The sequence below is a fragment of the Buteo buteo genome, chromosome 21 (genome assembly GCF_964188355.1).
Source record: "Buteo buteo chromosome 21, bButBut1.hap1.1, whole genome shotgun sequence".
NCBI classification, from domain to species: domain Eukaryota; kingdom Metazoa; phylum Chordata; class Aves; order Accipitriformes; family Accipitridae; genus Buteo; species Buteo buteo.
The window spans coordinates 22,411,667-22,431,591 of NC_134191.1; the positions used below are offsets into that span (position 1 = coordinate 22,411,667).

At 36.4% G+C, this 19,925-nt stretch overlaps 1 protein-coding gene across 1 annotated transcript in view; it reads left to right on the forward strand.

Moving 5' to 3' along the window:
* The first annotated feature begins 511 nt into the window (after nucleotides 1-511).
* The window catches only part of SLC6A11 (solute carrier family 6 member 11), a 104,311-nt gene continuing 84,897 nt past the window's right edge, over nucleotides 512-19,925 (forward strand). Inside the window, exons 1-4 of the mRNA XM_075053560.1 lie at nucleotides 512-731; nucleotides 4,721-4,855; nucleotides 5,024-5,164; nucleotides 6,625-6,715. Of these exons, the coding sequence (XP_074909661.1) occupies nucleotides 512-731; nucleotides 4,721-4,855; nucleotides 5,024-5,164; nucleotides 6,625-6,715 (587 nt within the window). The remainder of the gene's footprint in view (nucleotides 732-4,720; nucleotides 4,856-5,023; nucleotides 5,165-6,624; nucleotides 6,716-19,925) is intronic.

Below are 19,925 nucleotides of genomic sequence, written 5' to 3' on the forward strand. Positions count from 1 at the left end.
AGACCCCGTCCCTCTCCCAGCCGCGCAGGCACAGGCAGAGCCCTGGGTGAGTAGTCTGGGGGCTCCCTTACTCCTCCAGGCAGGCCAGAACCGTTCAGGCCCCCTTCTCCACAGCCCTTTCTCTTTCTGTTCTCGATACTGCGTGCCTGGAAGGTGCAGGGGATCTCTGTCCTCTGGTAGGTTAGTCAAGCTGGGATCCTTGCTTGGGGAGGGATTTTTGAAAAGCTTCGCTACCTGTGCCTTAAATCAACATCGTACTACTAAGTTGTCTGTCTCAACTTGGAAATCTTCTCCTTCCCTTGTACATAAGCTTCTCTTCCCTCCCCCACCCCCCTTTTTTCCTTTTTCCCAACTTGTCCAGTCTTACAGAGTTGCCTCCTTCACTTTCACTTGCAAATTTATGTAGGTAATAAGAAGCCAATGATATGCTAAGGGAATTCTTTAGTCGGTGAAGATTATTACTTAAAACATCCGTATGTTCTTCTTTTGTTCTCCCGTAGGCTGAACAGTCATGACAGCTGAAAAGACTATTCCTATAATTAATGGCAAGCCAGAAGATGCTTTGGACCCAGAAGCCTCAAGTACCAACCTCGTCCACAGCAATGATAAGAAAGTTCATGAAAGAGGTCACTGGAACAATAAGGTTGAATTTGTGCTTTCTGTGGCAGGGGAGATTATTGGGTTGGGAAATGTATGGAGATTCCCATATCTTTGCTACAAGAATGGAGGAGGTAAGATGGCATCATATGTTGATTTACAGCTCACCATAAACGTGTGGGAAATAAACAATTAAGAATGCTTTGCAGTATTTCTTGCACTAGTAAGAGAGAGGTATTCAGGGTTTCAGTGCATGTGCAGATAGGGAAGTATGAAGCATCTGACAACTAAGAAAAAAATCGCTGTATTTTTCTTTCCTTCTACTCCCCAAATATTGCATGGCTTACTTTCACAAGTTTCTTTTCTATCAGTAAATTGACATATCTTTTCCTGTAAGTTTTTTAATGCGGAAGAAGCTAGTATTCTGTTATAGTAGTACACTGTGTGTTTTCTTCTGCGTGTGAATACAGACCCAAGCATAATTCAATAAGTTCATCTGATGAGAAAAGAATGTAGCAGTTTATTTTTCACAACAGTATACTTTGGAGAGGATTAATATTGTTTTTGATAATGCTACAAAGATTACTTTTTTTTCTTGTCATATGAAAATTTCTTTAACTCAGCTGTACTTTTTTTCCCTCATTACTTCCCAAATCACTACAGTAGAGTAGCGGAAGGTGTAAAAGCAGCCTGTTACTCAAAGGAGAGAGCAAACCCTATAAAATTTAGAATAAGAATGTTGTTTGAGAGAGAAAAGAACAGACTTAACTTCTACAAAAGTATAACATGTGGCATGTATTGGTTATAGTTAAGTATAAACTATGTAAGATATGTTACAGTTAAGAATAAGCACGTCAGCTGTGACTTGCAATGAGGAAAGAAAAGTAAATTAAAAATTTAGTTTAGAATTCTGTGGACTAGATTCAACATTCTTCCCACTTAAGGCCTGAATCAGTGTTATTGTGAGCATATAGGCTGGGAGAAAAATAATATGTTCAGTGGCTGATATGCAAAGATCTATTCTTTAACAGGTTTGCTAACAATGCTGTGTTAAATTTCTTTCCCTTGTCCCTCCAAAACTAGGCACAGTTGTCTGAACTCAGGGATGATTTTGGACCATTTTGTCTGCTGTTTCTATAAGACTAGTACTGCTGTGGAATCTGTGTTTATAGTTTGCAGCTCCTTTCTTTATATACTTGTACTTCAGCAAAGCTAAGATAACGAGAATTCACCTGCCTTCAGAACAATGTTACCAACTACTGCTATTAGTACAGAAATATTAATGTGCTGGATATGATATGCAGAACAGTTTCCTGTTCATTGTCAAAGTTTTCCCAGCAAAATTTAGGCAAAGGAAAAGAGAAATATTTTTTCAGTATATAATGAAGTTTTCCTTGTTCATACAGTAACATTTATATGCCCATTTGTATGTATATGCTAGCTTGTCAAAATGTGATGGTATCATTTTTAAGGCTATAACATTGGGTAGAAAAACTTCTACTCATGTTTTTGGGTGACATGGTGAAAAAGTAATTACTTATATATCATACTTAATCACCACCCTATTCCTTAAGAATAGAATTAATGTGTGTGGTTTAATTGGTCGTGTCCCGGCACCATGGGAAATTTGCCATTGACTTCAATTTTATTCAATGAGGACTTGGTCTATGACCTGTGTTTTTGTAACTCTCTGGAATGCCCTGCTGGAATTAGACCAGAGTTGGACTTGTTTGATGCATCAGATGCAAATACTGAAAACTACTTAGTGTGTGGTAAGTGAAGACAATGGTAAGATGTATAAGTTAGTTATGAAATAACTTGCTAGATATGGAACAAATCTAGAAGCAGTAGTATGGAACTTCTGAGGTCTGATGTCTCTCTGGTATTTACTCCAAGTTATAACAGGTAGTGTACACATAAGCTTCTATAATTTCAATTTGTTCTCATGGATATTTAGTGGGGTTTTTAGGAAAATTAATTTCTTTGCACGTTTAGAATTAGGTATTTCTTGGAATATGTTCTGTTTGCAAGCTGGAAAACCTGATGTCCTCAAATTTTCATGATGTATACCTGTTGTAGAACAGTGTTGGAAAAATAGAGTCAAAGCTAATGCTTTCAATTTCAACAAGTTGCCATGTTAACTTGCTATGATTGTGCATATGAGTGAGCCAAGCCAGACTTGATACTGGCCAGCAGTTTGCCTGACCTACAAGGATTTTTTTCAAACCATTTGCACAGTAAATCATACAGAGAAACCATGTTGTAGATGCAAGGATTCCATTCTTTGTGAAATCCATGTGTATTGCTTGAGATACAGCTGAGATTCAACTATAGGCAAATTGCCTGGTTGATGGAAGACACTACTCGGGAAGAAATCTCTCTTGATATGCTAGGTCTGAAGAAAGAAACTGCAAGTCAAAGCAGCTGTATTTAGTTGTCTCAACTTTCTAATCAAGGCTACTAAAGCATAACAGTTGTTGCAGGTTGTGGGTATATTGTGGTATTTGGTTATTGGTGTGTTTTGTTTTTAAGATCATGAATGGGATACCCTATTTGCCTTGTAGTTGTAGATATCTTCCTGAGGTATATTCAGAAACATTTTCTTCATAGTTAATATTCTGACAGAGATTTAGTATAAGAGAGGTGCTGTTCATTAATGATCAAACTGATCTTCAGGACTCCCACTGAAGAAAGGAAATGCTGCTATTGCTAGTGCTCTAAAGAACTGATCTATGTATGCAATGATGGACAGCACTGTAAAATGCATCTTCTTAGGAAAAACTGCATCCACCAAAACTTTTTTGTGTTTAGCATATCCTGTGTTGATTTGAAATGGAATAAATGGTGGGATGCTTACATCATTTAATGGGAGCTTTAAATGAAGCTGATTAGTATTGTGGGATTATTTGTTTAGGATCAAGCAGGTTGAGGCCTGGATGCAACACATTATGTATGTTGTACTAAACTTTATTTTCATAACTTAATTAGTTAATGCTTTATAATTTTCCTACAACTTCAGATAAATTATTCTATGCAGTGTTTTGCTGTGCTAGTCTACCTGGTTAAACCAGTAAAACTTTCTTGATCTAAGTAAAAATGGCAGAATCAGTTATTTTATGCTTTCTTCTCGGTATTTATTTCCTTCTTTCCTTGTTTCAGTCTAAACCAATATAGTTCCTTGCTTTCCTTCCACCTCATCAGAAAGTCTGAGTACTGAGGGAATGAGGAAAACAATTCTTTATGCCTTATATGTTAACGGTTTCTCTATGTAGTCAAAAGGCTGTATTTTATTCCTTATTATTTAGGTCCAGTTCTAAATGGAATACCTAAAATCTACATTATTAGCAAATTACATTATGCCTAACATATGTATCTTCTCCCATTTCTTTGCTTCAGCATACTTTACAGCCATGTTCTTTAGGTGCCATACCTAATAACACAATCATTAAATAATACAATACTTCTGCTATGTGTTAATTGATAAGAGAAGATTTTTTTTGTTGTACACAATGCTTCAGCATTGAATTGTATTATTCATTACCTATGCTAGAATTTACTGTCAGCATCTAACAAAAATGTTGATGCTTTGTTATTTTCCGACAACTTCACGTTGATATTTCTAGCTGATAAGGCCAAGCCCTGCTTTCCTGTTTTTGTAAGTAGTTCTAAAGTCTATTTCATCATTCTCTTTTCATAATCCTTATCATCAGGCTTACCCAAATAACATACAAAGGACTTCTTAGATTTAATTTCCATAATACTTCTTCATCCCTGCTTTTCTGAGAAAAGCAAGGAAGAGAAGGTAGTGTAGACTGACTTGGTGATGATCAGAGCAGAACTGTGTGGCTGAGCAAGACTGTGGTCTATTTTGTGTTTGAGACACATGAGCAGAACTTAGTCTATACTGAGGAACTTTGGTCTCATCTTTTTTAGTTCGTGGCAATGGTTTACAGGTTAACTTTTGATATTTGGGGCCAGGAGTAAACACTTCCTGCACTATCAGCAGGATGCCTGAGAGGTGGCTAATAGGTGATCCTTCCTTTATTAAGAAAATTAATTTCTCACTCTGCTGTCAAGGAACTGTATTAATTGTAACCAATATCCCTTCAATGTTTGCTTGTAGGTGCTTTCCTCATCCCATATGTGGTTTTTTTTATTTGCTGTGGAATACCAGTGTTTTTCTTGGAGACAGCCTTGGGACAGTTTACTAGTGAAGGAGGCATTACATGCTGGAGGAAAGTTTGCCCTCTGTTTGAAGGTAACAAACAGTTCTGTGTTCTACTGCAAAAGAATGCATTAAATTTGAAGTAAAATAAAATAAATTGTATCAAAGTGGAAGTTTAGATATACTTAAAGTAGTAAACATTTGTTTATAATTACCTGAAAAGTAAAAGTTTTCTATTGTGTCTCACTGTTTTTTCTCTAGGCATTGGATATGCTACCCAAGTTATAGAGGCACATCTAAATGTATATTACATCATCATTTTAGCATGGGCTATCTTCTATTTGTTTAACTGCTTTACTACAGAGCTTCCTTGGGCTACCTGTGGGCATGAATGGAATACAGGTATGACCTCAGTAGAGATTATTGCTATACAAATACTTCCAAGCAATTGATTAAAATATTAAAATGTCAGGAACAAACTATTCCAGCAGAAAAGTCTGTGGAAATGGGCCAATCACATTCAGACTACAGCATGATAAAAGAATCCTGGAATGAAGACTTATTCATACCTTCTTGGTTTAGGTCATTGTATAAGCATTTGTTCCTGCAGAATATAATGTCAGATAGCAGAAGATGACTTTGGATTTTGTTAATTCTGTAAGATATTCTGGCTAAATCCCAAGACTCTCATTTGCAATCATACCTATTCTCCCTGAATACAGTAAGTGAATTCTTCTGAAGAGCTGATGACCTGATGACAGGTTACAATCATGCCCTTTCACTCTAATGAAATCAGGAGAAGTTTAAATAGAGAGGAAAATACTAAATGTGGAACTTCGGATTTGCTCTTTTTAATGCCAGAAGTTGAGGGATAATGTTCATCAAGCTACTTCTGAAAATGTAGTCGCATATATAATCCTTACTGCATGCAAAGTAGCCTCTTACATGAAAGATCAGGTGTGTATTTGTAAGGGTTTGCAGTATAGGGCTCTGCATCTATCCTCTCTGATATTTTTAGCTCTAATGCTCTACTTACAGCATTTGAAGATCACAGACTTCTATGGGAATACATACCAATGCCCTTATTTCCATGTTCCTGAAGTTTTTGCATTTATTGCTTATATTACTGTCCGATTTCAAATCATGTACCAATTGTACTGTCTTTCATGGTTTTTAGTAAGTTGATCATTATTGTGTTCTTTGAACACACCTAAAGCTATTTGAAATCTTGCAGTTTAGGTTATGTTAGGTAACTAGTCTTGGGCCCAATAGATGTGGAAGGCTTCAGTATCAATTTTGGCAACCCTGCAAAGGAGCTTAGCCAATGTTGATCGCTGTTCAAATATTAAGTGTCAACTCAACAATGCTGAGCTGCTTTGATCTTCTTTCTCTGTATTAGAGATAATAATAATAAGCCAGAGTAACTTTTGACTTGCCATATTAAGGCAAGGTGGAAACTTGTTTCTGGCAGTGTCCCATAAGCCCATTGTTACCATTGACCATTGAGTTAGCGGTTGGAGTAGGAGTATGTTGTAATTCCCAATCAATTGCCTCGGTTTCTCAAAGCGTCTTTCTTCTGCCTCAGATGTTTTATTGGCCCTTGCCATTGCAACTGTGCCTTTGGAAGGTATTACAGGAGAGTGTATCATACTGCATGGATATTTTTCTGGGATAGGCTTATGATCTGGCCAAAATAGTGTTACAGAAGTAGCAGCTGTGGCATTTTAGTGTACCTAGAAATCATTTAATGACATAGAGAAAATGTATTATAGAATGGTGGCTTTACAGGATGCATAAACTAGAAGATGCACAACAGGAAATGTACATGTCAATATAGCAAACTCTTTTTTGTTCTTTTATAGAAAACTGTGTGGAATTTCAAAAACTTAATATGAGCAACTGCAGTCAAGTCTCTTTACAAAATGCCACTTCTCCAGTGATGGAATTCTGGGAGTAAGTGCACATAAACTTTATGTTTGATCAGACTATTCATTATCTTCCTATATTTTGATCATTTACACCTGATTTAGATACCTTGTAACCCTATAGCACTTAGTGATGTGGTGATGTGAGTTCAGCTGGAAATTTTCTCATACGGGCAAAGAGTCAGGATGAGAGATTTAACTCTTTTTTTTAGAGGATGCAAGGAAAGGAATTCCATATCCTGAAAGTACCTAGAACAAAGTGTGCCACTTGCTTGGGAGCTTGGCTCCTGCTGCTGGAGGAAAGAGCCTCAAACCCATACTAATGAGGAGGCAGAGGTTGAAAGAAAGAGGATTATTTTAAATATTTCTTGGTTTTTTTCCCCAAGATGTTTCCTCTCTTAAGAGTTTGAGAGTTGCATCTTCATCCCTGTTTGAGCTAACTAATACTTTGGCTTCTGTATCTCATTATTTTTTAAAGGACTATATAAGTGTTGGTTATTCAGTTATTATAATGGGAGAGTTTAACTCTTTTGTGTCTCCTTGATTCTGGTTTCTAGTTAGAGTAATAGAAGAGAATTATATCTCTACAATTTATGGCCCACTTTTGTGATGACACATATTTTTTCTTAATAAAAATATTTAATTAGTGCATGTGTAGTCACATATTTGTTCCTTGCAGGGTGCAGTGTGTGTTAAGACAGTCATAGAAATGGAATGTTACTTTTAATATTAAGTCATCTCACAATTCAAAATGTGTTACAAAATTTTGGGTTACTAAAATTTCTTGAGGGCCCGTTCTAATCTCGTTAATTTTACTGTTAAGATAGAGCCTTATTCTCAGCTGTATGTTCAGAGCTCTGTTTCATGTTCAGGACAGCAATAGCTACACTTTGAAAGGACCATGAATTAAGACTATCCTTGAAGGGACAACTCTACATTGACATAATTTTCTTGAATGTTAGCACATGCTACTGTCTTTGCCTCTGAACCCCTTTGTCTTGCTACTTCAGTTACTTTAGCCTTCATGGGTGGTAGTTGTTGCTTCATTAAATAATACTGTTTTATTTAAAAATTAAAAACCCCAGAACCAAGTTAAATCTGAACAAGGCATGAAAATACATACACTCTCTGATTAAAATTGTCATTTTATTTTCTGTTAAAATTTTCAATAACCTGAACACCTAACATGTTAAATCAAAATATACCTACTCCACCCACTTCCCAGCTAATATTTCAGAATAAACAAGTTTCTTAGGTGGCATCTCCTATTGCTATGACTTAATAATTTTAACAAAAATACCTTAAAGTTCTTTGCGATAACTAGAACTTAGATTTCATGTGGTTAGAGTCAATGAACAAAGTATTTTCTCCAGTACTAACCTTATTTACCCGCTGTATTTATTTGCTTATTCAGCAATATTCAAAACTCAGCAACTGGTGGTAACTCCAGTTATCCAGAGAAGTAGGCAACATTTAGTTGAATTATACAGAGGGCACAGACTAAGTTTTATATCCTCATGTTTCTAGGGTTTTGTTGTGGTGGGGGTTTTTTTGTTGCTGCTTTTGGGTTTTTTTTTTTGTTAGTGTTGATCTTTGGATTGCCTAAATTCCCATGTCAGTTTTATTTTGATGCACATACAGATACGTTTTAAGCATGTCCCCTTCTCAGAATTCTCTGAAAATGAAGCTAAACAAGATTCTATAGTTAAACTTGGATTCAAGTTACAGTGGGTTTTAAATCGTTCAAATTTTGGACATATTTGCCAACCTGATTTTGGCTGAGTTAGGAATGAATTATGAAACTAGAAAGGATAATTAGATTTGGCCTTTTCTCTAAATTGTTTTTCAGTCTTGTGTATACAAAGTTGAAAATACATAACCCAAAACACTCTAAAATCACAAAAACCAAAAGAGAAGGTAAACAAAATAATTTGTTATTTATTTGAAACTTCTTTCTTTGTTGTGTTGTGGACAAACTTTTTGTAATACTAACAGTTTACTGGCCAAAATAGCCGAAGATATTAAACTTACCTACTTTCTCTGTCCAAGCAAAACTGAAGTTGCATGGTTTTTCACCCCTGGAAAATGAATGTACTTTCTTCCTGCTGAGGAAGGTATTTGCCTTGTTAAAATTTAAGTAGATATGACGTTGCATGGCCTCAAAAGTTAAAATAGATACGACAAACTAGTTTAGAAGTGGAAGAATGAGTTTTATTCAATATCAGGACTGATTTTGCATTAAAATAAATATTGGGAATGAACAGAAGATTATAATTAAGTTATATGTCTTAAATATATCATGCATAAATGCACAGTAGAGGTCTTTGTGTATAGATGTGCAGTGCAGATCACAGAGTAGTTAATACGAAGTAAATATATTACTAGATTAGTTAATTTGTCCAGCAAGTCATCTTATAGTCTGTAGATAAGTGTTACCAGAAATGTTATTTCACTTAGCCAGAAGTCTTGTTCCCATGATGTTGCTTTGCTCCTTTACAAATTCTGGTGTCAGGAACCATAAATTTATTGAAAGACTCTTTTTGAAACAAATAGTAAAAGGAAAGTTGATGGGGTAGACTGCACAGAACAGATGCTCATTGCTATTTTCAGAACTCATGTGGACAGTGTGTGAGAATCTTCATTGCTGCAATAACCAATCACAGGACTGAATTCATTTGCATAATGACCATGTTCCTTACAATTAATTAAGTTGATGCCTGTGAAGGGAAGGGGGAGGCTCTAGGTTTCTTCTGAACAACCACAGCATTCAAAACCTTTATACTTTGCTCTCTGCAATGTCAAGTCTGCAACTGACATTCCTCTAAGTCGTGGTCACATAAAGCCAATTTATTGTGTAAAGGGTCAGCTGGGGGAAAAAGTTTGGGTTTTGTGGTTTTGGGTTTGGTGGGGTTTTTTTGTTGTGGGTTTTTTTTTTTGTGTCTGTTACCATCTACTCTTGAGAATTTGTGAATTAGTGTGGCAATTACTGTGAATAGTGATCCTATTTGCTTACTGTATGTGATCTTATTTACATGTAGGACTGAATACTGCATTTGTAAACTGTCAGGCTGATGTTACATCTTTCCTTTGATAATCATATCACATTATCACATTCTAGACTATTCACAGTATCTTCAGATTTTTTTAATTAAAAAAAACCAACAACAAAACAACAGAAAAAAAGCTTGGGGAAGAATCAGTATTTACATAAATGCATGTTTTAGCAGTGCTATGTGTTTCTTTCAAGCCCAGTGTTCTCAGTCTAAGAGTTAATAATGCTGACGGATGTACAGGTTGCTATGTATCACACAGCAGACTAGACTGGCATTATGTAAATGCCAGCAGAGGTTAGTAGCAGGGGCACAAGTTGGATTTGGTTTTGTGTGTGAGTGCGTGCACGTAAATGAGTACACCAGGCCCAAAAGGATGTCTTTACTTCTGGCTTTGAAAAGGAGTGTTTCTCTTGTTTTTCTTTTCCTTGTTTTTCTTTTCCTTGTTTTTCTTTTCCTTGTTTTTCTTTTCCTTGTTTTTCTTTTCCTTGTTTTTCTTTTCCTTGTTTTTCTTTTCCTTGTTTTTCTTTTCCTTGTTTTTCTTTTCCTTGTTTTTCTTTTCCTTGTTTTTCTTTTCCTTGTTTTTCTTTTCCTTGTTTTTCTTTTCCTTGTTTTTCTTTTCCTTGTTTTTCTTTTCCTTGTTTTTCTTTTCCTTGTTTTTCTTTTCCTTGTTTTTCTTTTCCTTGTTTTTCTTTTCCTTGTTTTTCTCCCCCATTTAACCAGTACTACCAGGTCGCTTCTGTCATCTAGGCTAGAAGGCTCAGCCCTTATTTATTTGTAACTGTAAGCAAATCCAAGTCTTCAGTTGGTTTGAGGATTGCCAATAAAGACTTCAGCCTCTCTGCAGAAATATTTCTAGCTTTTACTGCTTCTGTGGCCTTGGCTACTGCTAAAGATATCGCTGAAGTCAAACAACAACTCACCCAACTGCAGTGATGACTGAGAGGATACTTTGCAGTACTATGAAGCTTTCCTGGCATGTAGACTAGTAGTTACCTTTCCTCAGGTCTGTACAGAGGATACTGTTTCCTTGCTACCCTAGCCGGTATAGACTCATTTCCTCTGATAATTCAACATTCTCTACCAGATTTGATGGCCCTGTCACACAGAGGGTGAAGGACTGTTTATTGTCTTCGATGAATTGTTTGTTTAAAAAAAAAAAAACAAAAACCAAAAAAAACCCCAGCAGCAAAGACTTTAGAGACAAATAGTGCAGTAGGTTCTAGATGCTATTTTCTTTTTGGTACACTCAGAAGAATCTCATTGTACATGCGAGGACCTCAAAACTTAAAATATTTTTGTGAGCCTGTAATTGATGACTACTTATCTGTAGTGAAAATGGTCTGATCCTTCTGGAGGAGCAGTAGGCAAAGTCTGGGAGTTTAGACCCTCTTTACTTGTTTTCCTGCTTAGAAATATCTATCCATGTTAATGTTTTAAGACTTCATTTGAGTTACCTTCTAAGGTAAGCACCCTAATCAATCAAAATTTACTCTTTGTTCTTCAAACTCCCTGATGCTTTTTTCCAAAGAAAGACAGGCAAGAGTCTGAAACTTCACTTTTCATTTCATACTCGTGCCCAGTATTCAGAGACTGTCCAGTTAACTACCGTTTATGGTGTTTCTCTCATTCTAATTGTATAGCTTGATTAGGGGTTTTCTAAGAAAAAATAATAATCATAATTTCAAGGTACGGCACATGGAACTTTTAGTGTCCAAACTTTAAACAGTTAATAGTGACAGTTGCAGTAATAATAGGGGTGTTGATAACTTTGGAAATGTTGAAGCAGTCCCATGAAATAGCTGTGGCCATGGATGAGGCTATACTTACAGCCTTGGAAACAGAATAGAGAGGAGAAGATGCTCTGCTCCATTGTTCTGTGTGGGAGAGGAAATTGTCTGGCAGGTATAGGGGACAGCAACCATGTCTGTGTGCTCTTTTGGCTGCTACACCAGTCTGTCACCATGGTCAGGAATCTGAGGTTTCTAGTGCCTGGGAAGGGAGCTGGACAGACAGAGGACCCATGGTTTTGTGGTTGATTCCACCTCAATAGTTTTTTATTGGCTGTATAACAACTTAGACCTCTGTTAAAGAAGGTCTAGTTGTTGGCCTGTCATTCTCTGGAGGGGGTGATACATCCTTAGCATTTCCAAGTAAAGCCTAGTGAGAAAAAACATTTTTTTGTCTAGGGAAAAGAAAAGGGGCTGTTCTCAGCAAAAAGGAAAAGGAGCAAACCCTTTCCTTGCAAAGTCAAAAAGAGGTTTTCCTGTTTCATTCAGGCTGCAAATGACTGCAGGAGTCACATTGTGGTTAATCCCCACTACCGTATGAAAAGTCATTAGCACGTTGAGCCTGATCCTGCAGTGCTCTGTACCCAGAGACCTTCAGCACCTCTCAGTACTAGGTCCTTTGTGCATGTCTTGTAGAACATTGAGTTGTGCCAGACTTGCTCATTTCTGTTCAGCTCATAAGAGGCTGTGTGAAAACTGCTTTTTGTTTGGAGTCACGTGAACTCTTCATCTGGTTTTGCCTCAAAACCACTGACTTTGCCTGGTTTCAGCTGAAAGAAGTAAATGGGATATGTGTCAAAATTCTAAGCCAGTTTCTTAATATTGAGGGATAAATGTTACCCTAAACCAGGTAGATGAACTTCCATGTTTTTTGATTTTTATCTTGAATATTGTACATAACATTTTTACTGAGGATTAAAAATGACCACAAAAGTTGCAAAGTCAAGTATTTGGATATTGGGAAATACTGGAAGTAAGGCTGTGCAATTTTAAGTTCACATCTTTTATGAATATGATCAGCTTTAGTTGAAGAACTGCCTAATATTTTTTCAATAGATCTGCTTTGTTCTTGCTAGAGGACTGATAGGGAGCAAACACTGTGCAGGTATTCGAAATTTTGTTGTTCTTCTCTTTGTTAATTTTCTTGTCTTATATTCTCATTATTATTAGGTTCCTGCTCTGCTGACAAAGTTATTAATTTAATCAAGGCTTCCTAGGCTGTTTATGGTGTCAATGGCTTTGCAATCATAGTTTGCTTGATTATTTACACATTCATTTATCCTCACAAAATCTCAATAAGGCCACACTATTCCCATTTTACAGAAGGGATCTGAGCTACAGAGAGAGTGAAAGTGCTAAGTATGAGAGGCCCAAGACATTTTTTCATGCTATTTAGCATTAGGGTTGCGCAAATTTTATTTCAATTAGGGAACAAGAAAATGTATGCAAGTCAGCTTTGTCCAAAAATAAAGATTAAAAAAAGTTACTTAATTGAAGACATGGTAACATTTGTTTGAAACAAGTAATTGCTATTTCATTCCAAACAAAACATTTTCTTTTGTGCAGTTGCATGAAAATTTAAGGGAATTAGTTTAAAAAAAACAAACCAACAAGCAGTAACTTTGTTGTCTTTGCTCTAATGACTCGGTATTTAGAAGGATCTGTTCCTTGTATTTTGCTTGCAAGAAGTTGAATACATATGTTCCACTTTCTTGAATGTGTTCTGTATGGGGTGGGAATTTCACTGTCTTCTCTTGAACTTGCTCTACTTTGTATAAAAGTTAAATAATCATGGAGTATAGACTGGGATGCTAACATCTTGCTTCTCAGGTGGTTGCTTTGGCCAGAAGTTTACAGGATCATTCTCTTGCTGTCTCAGTAGTTATTTCCGGGATTTAGATTGAAGGGGATACTTGAGGACAAGAAGGATTGAGGGAGACTATTCTGATACTTTATAGGTTAATAGTTAGACCAACCAGTTCCAGTCTTTATGCCAATAAAAATTTAATTGTTTATACACTGTACTAACTATGTATAAGGAGAGAGTGAAAGCTTTTTCTGATTCCACTTACTGCAGAATAGCAGAAAGCTTGATAGCTAGAGGGTTCTCTTGGTAGAAAACTTTATAGGCTTTAGGTTAGAGGAGAGCTGTGAATATGGGTTTCCAGCATGATGGGTGAGCTTTCTGATTGTTTGTTCCCTTATCTAGCCTCTTCCCTCTGTGTATGCAAATCACCTCTTCATTCCCCATGTTTCTAATCTTTAGTTCTGAACAGTTTGAAAGGTCTTTTCAGAGGGAACCTAAATGTTAGCGTGCGTCTGGGACATTGATGAGCTATCTCAGTTCTTATCTTGATTCCTCAGTTGATTTGTTACTCCTTGGTCCATGCTAGTGCCTGCCTGGCATCCCCACCACAGCTATCTAGTTTAGTATCCTTCCCTAGGATTACATCCAATCCTGGCATTCACACATATATCTCCCACTGCTGTCTCTTCTTTGTATTGTAATTCATCCTAGTCTCTTTTCTTGGGCAGTTCAAATTGTCCTCTGTCTTGTCTCTAAATCAAGTATATTACTGCTTCCCACCTCCAGCCACCTAGTCCCAGTCGTTTTATCCAGCCAGTTGTCCGCTCCCTGAACTTGCATCTAGTCTCAGGATGATTGTTCACTGGTCTCCAGTCTCAACTCCCTAAACATTTTTCATCTGCTCCCTAAATTCATAGACCACTCTTTCTTCTGCTCATTGCTTCTCTTCCTCTCCCCATGCCTATCTGCTAGTGTGAGAAAGACCAGCCACCTTCTCCAGACAGCCTCAGTCCAACTTATCTTCAAGTCTGCCTAACTACTAGTCCTCCAGGTGGCTTTTTTTTTATTCCTTATGTTCTGCAAATTGTGCAAAGTTAGTAAGTATGCAGCATTAGAGCATTTTGATGGAGGAACCTAGGAAGATTTTACCTGTATCCAGATGAATTCTGTTGGCAATATGTGCTTTTCTCTCTTTTTCTTCAATAATAAGGCTGTCAGGTTATTGCAATAAATATTTTTTCCTATGTCTGTGTTTTGGATGCAGTCAAAGAATTTTTTTGAAGCTAAGAACCTTTATTTAAACAGTAGGAGTCTGAATAAATATACTTGTATCTGAAAACAGGATTTTATAATGGGAAGTTCTGAATAATAAAAATTTGGTGTTAGGAGATGCACTGTTATGTTTTGGAAAAGTAAATTTAAAATGTAACTAACTCCTCTCCAGTAGCTGTAGGCACTTAAGGTAATAATAAACATTTCTTTAATTGTGAAGGTACCATGAACAAATTTTGTCTTTTTCCTAGTTCTTTAGAATGATACCATTATTTCAGATACAGTTTATAAAATATTTATTTCCACTATCTACTACTTAGAATGTCTTTTGGGAATTTGTAGCATTCAGTTAGTTCCTACGATAAAATATGGGAAAGTTCTGGCCTGCAGTGTTGGCAAAAATAGAAATTACATTTTTGTAGCAAAGGTCATACATGAGCTATTTAAAATATTCCTTAATTACACAATTGTAAAAGTTCTAGCAATAATATTATTACCTGATAATAGTTGGAAAACATGCACAGGCAGCTGAGCAACATGCTTAAAAAACTGTGACCTTTAGAAGCTGCTGGGTCACATACCCAGTTTTGCTGAAGGAATGCTAAATTTTTTTTTTTTAAATAATTGGTAACAATAAGGGCATTTTCATTATTGTTAATGCAGAAGTGTGTGTTTAAAGACATGTATATCTTCTATACATGCACTTTCTGATATTGTAGGGAAAGAAATATCTGAGAGAAGCACAGTTTGCTTGCATGGAAATTAAAAAAAAAAAAAAAGTGAAAGGTGTAAAATAGCAAAACCTTAGTTGTTCCATGACAAGCTTGACCAAGTCAGTCAATTGCAGAACATGCCAAAATAACCAGGCATGTTTCTTCTGGCTTCACTAGGGTTTTAATTGGTTTCTCATATATTTTTTTGTTACTTGTATAAGAGAAGACTTCTTCTGAAAGACCTCCTTTCAGTTATGTCTGGTTTTGTGCAAATACAAAAGTGAGCTCATCCCCTTCTTTAATAGTTATTATGTATAGCCTCCTACACTGGTACCTAAGCAAACTTAAATCTTCTAGAAAACTAAAAGCAAGATACAGTTGGCAGCAATTGCTGCCTGAAACTAATTAGTCCACTTCAGTAGCTCCCCTAAAGAAGAGAGGTATCTTGCACAGGACATTCTGGAAAGTTACATTCATATTTTACAAGGTTGCCCACCCCAGTAAGTATTTTGTCTAGCAGTTTACCATGGGAATTGGGTTTGCAAGACTAGATGTGCAAACAAATAGCATGTAACTCTTCCAAGACATATTTTTCAATACCTCTGGAATTCTCTAACTATGCATGCAGCTTTTGTAATTTTCAACTGTCCAAGAATGTGTCCATTAGATTTGCTTACTGTCTTGAAACTAAGAATCTTAAGGACCTTGGTGGAAGGGATTTTTAGAGATGCCCATGTAGTTCTGAAAACCATGTTAAACAGCAGTCATGCTCACCTACTTTTGGGCTATCTCAGCATGGATACTGCATAAAGCAAATAGTTCTGTGCAATTAAGAAAGCCTGTATCTATTTTTGGCTATTGAAAAAGTATCACCACAAGAAAAAAAAATTAGACACTTAAGAGTATTTCACAAGTATGGCTTTGTAGATTCAGGGCATTAACAGAAAGGGTGGTTGCTTGGTTTTTTTAAGTCAAAATAAATGCTCAAAGGAGAGATGCTCCTGCTGTGAAAAAAAAAATACAGTGAACACAGACCGGAGAAGGGGGGAAAAGCAAACCTTTTTTGGTAATTTTTTGTCACTGTTTTCCACTGTATTCTTATATGGCGTCAGGGAAATTGATCTGCAGTGTCAGGAGGACTTCCTGAGAAAGACTCATTAAATATTGCTATGGAATTCCTGTAAAGGTTACAGAACATCAATCAGTGCAGGCCTTGAAACAATGGTGTACGCATAGTTGTCCTCTGTGGAATGGAAAACGACTGATATCTTCCCAAAGTCCCTTCAACAGCTATTTTTTAATGATTTCAACTCTGCTGACTATTGGTTTTAGTTTACAAGTAAAAAATTGAGCCAGTAGAATTTATCTGAATTTATTTAATTACAAATAATACTGTAAGTTGCAAGTGCTACAGGAAAGTGATATTTTATGAAGACCCAGTAGCTGTAAATGTGGACAAAGGACTTGGGACCTCCCAAAATAGCTGCTGTACATTTGCAGTTTTCTTTTTTCTCTCTTGACCTATCAGCTAGGCTTTACTGCCTTGTGCCCCTGCTCCTTTGCAGTTTCACTTCATAGATTTTTTTTTGTAACCAGGGTTTAGTACAAGGCCAGTGAGTATGAAAACTATGTTGACAGAGGTTTTGGGGGTTTTTTTGCCAGCCAGGTAATGGTTTTATATTGGCCTGTCCTGTGTGGAAGACATAAAAGCTTACCATCACTGATTTGTTACATTACTGTGTAGGCAAGAGCTCACTAGCAAGGACTATTTTACAAAATCATGCAACAGTTCTCAGTTTTTTGTGGTCTGTAGTTCTCATTCTATGAACTTTTAATTAAGAGTGAACAACCAAGTACAAGTCTAGAGACTGTCTAAAAGCTCAACACAAATTTTGAGAGCCATCAGGTTGACTTACATTTCTTCTAGGTGCTTTCAGTTCACAGCTGCTACTGTGTGCTGAACTAATTTATGTCACTCAGAAGGTGAATAAAGAGGAGTTTTTAGTCACTGCATGACTTGTCCGGAGTGGAGTAGGGGGAAAACTGCAAAAATTCTGAAGGAGTCATTGGATGTATTGAGAGAGTACCAAGAAAACTCTCAGACTTGGTTAAGAAGTTGCCATATGATTCAGTGAAAGAGGCTGAAGGAAAATAGGTTAGGAATGGCTAGAGGAGAAGGGGGGTGTTCTGTGTTTATCCATCACTGTCTGTCTCTCGCTGTAGATACACACAAAGATACACATATACATAATAAAAATGGAAACAAGCAATATATGTATATACACAGTAGCTGCTAAGTAGCGTCATGTTACATTCAGGTAACTTAAGTACTGACTTTATTAAGGTGGGGTTTGACACAAGATGTACATGTCATTATTTGCAAGCAGTACTAGAAATTTTAGAGAAGAGTCTGCTGAGGAGAGTTTAATCTTACCTTTCAATTTGGTAAGAAGTGTAAAAATGGATGATGAATGGACCCTATCAGGACTTTAAGAAGAAAGAACTAGGCTGAACAGCAGCAAATGTGGCTGAATAAGGAATAATTCATTCTGATATGTGTAGGTCACAGAAAATATGCTGTAAGAGGTAAATATTTTAGAGCTGTCCATAATGCTGTAGCAGAGGGATTCTCGCTAATGTGACCACTGGGAATTGTCTCTCTGCTGCTTTAAAAAAAAAGCCAAGTATGGAATTAAGTGGATTTCCAGAAGAGAATTCTTACAGTTTGAGAGAATTTTATTACAGATTCTTTAATCTGTAGATTATCTTCTAAAAGATGAAATACATCTTTCTATCATTGAGCACTTATGGTTGGAGATTACAAGTGGGTATCCAGCAACATCTGGCAAGGATTATTTGTAGCACTTTTAGAAACCTGTGGATATATTGTATCTCATATTTTAGACATTACATGAAACCTTAGAAAGAGAGGTTTGTACTGTACACAGATCTTGTATCCTTTGTCAGTTCTGGATACATAACTTTCAGAAAAGTGAAAGTGTCAGCTCATGTTGACTTCCAGTGAGAGTTCTGCACACACTCTCTCTGTTCATTTCAAAGAACATATACTTTTAGTGACTAAATATGCTACAAATTCACTGGAAGATTACCTTTGTTCAACTTTATAGCTGTATCGATGCTTGTTCTGGAGGTGTTTCAGCGATTGCCATACTGCTACACGGGAAGACACCCGACACAACCAGTCCATTTTTAGTTTCCTAAATGTTAGAATTTAGAGGGGAAAAAAGATAGTCTGAAAATAATCTTTTCTTTTTAAGGCATTCTCTTCCTTGAAGATATATGCCTACAATATGATATTAACATTATCAATATGTCATTCTTTCCCATGTCGTCATCATGTAACCAGAGCCCTGCAGGTTAGCAAGCCAAAGGGGGGTTCATGCACTAGCCAGTCATGCAGTTCATCTTCTGAATGCTTGTCTTCTTCATTCCTACTAAGGTTTGAGATTGTTTGATGTGGAATCAAGTAAGACCAGAACCAATTTAATATGCAACCTGAGTCATATGTGTTGCTAAATTTTGACGTTAATTTAGGTAATGCAGTGTGTATTACATGTAGTATAGGAGTACTATGTAGTATATATTATACTCTGGGGCTTACAATTATAAGGGTTACCTCTGTTAAAATGTATGATCCCTTCCTGTAAAAGGGAGAGTTCTCCCATACATTTTTGTCAAAATCCTGCATCAGGTAGGTTCTCTTCTAACAAGAATTTTTTTTCATTCTGTTGATTATTGCTCATTCAGTGAAGCTCAGAAAGTCCCCTTTACTTTATTTGGCAGCTACTTTTTAATATATAGTCCTGTATAGAACAGGATGTTTGATATTTTAAAACTGAAAAACATTTCACAGCTTTGATATCGCTAGTACCTATGACAATATTGTACCATTCTGTACGTTTTCTTGTGTCAAGTGATAACGAACCATGCCAGACAAGAGAAACCTTGGAAAACAGTATGAATAATAAATACAGTAATAAATTGACTAAGGAAATAAAAAGAAGACTCTCTTTATGTTCATTTTATTGAAAGATAATTTTTCTTTTTACCTTCTTCTATATATAACATATATATATATATGTTAAAAAGTCCTGAGAACTTTACAAAATAAACTGTTAGGCTTTTGGTTTCATAGAGTTTTATATTATTTAGCATTCAGCATAGATTTTGTAAGTTTATCATATGAGTACCACTGTCATTGAGTATGTATGTAAGGCAGTGGAGAATACTACCTCAAATCTTTAGCATCTTGTATACTCTGTTTAACACTGGGGGTTTTTTACTTTCTGTGAGAGGAAACCACTCTGTATTCAAAGAAAGGTGGGAAGCATGTAATTTTGGTGAACTCACGTTCTCTTAGCCGTTATTCCTCACTTTGAGAGTTTTAGTGTGTCTAGTCAGTAAACTGGACACTACTGACTCAAGCAATAGAGCCTTCTCTGAAATATCACTGCTTGTATGTTTATGTATTATTGTTAAAATAAGCATTATTTCAAAAGTTTTTGTTCCTCCTAAGCTGTTATTTTTCCACCTTTGAGTGATGCAGTCCAGATGCAAGATCAGCCTCTCTTCCAAATTAGACAAC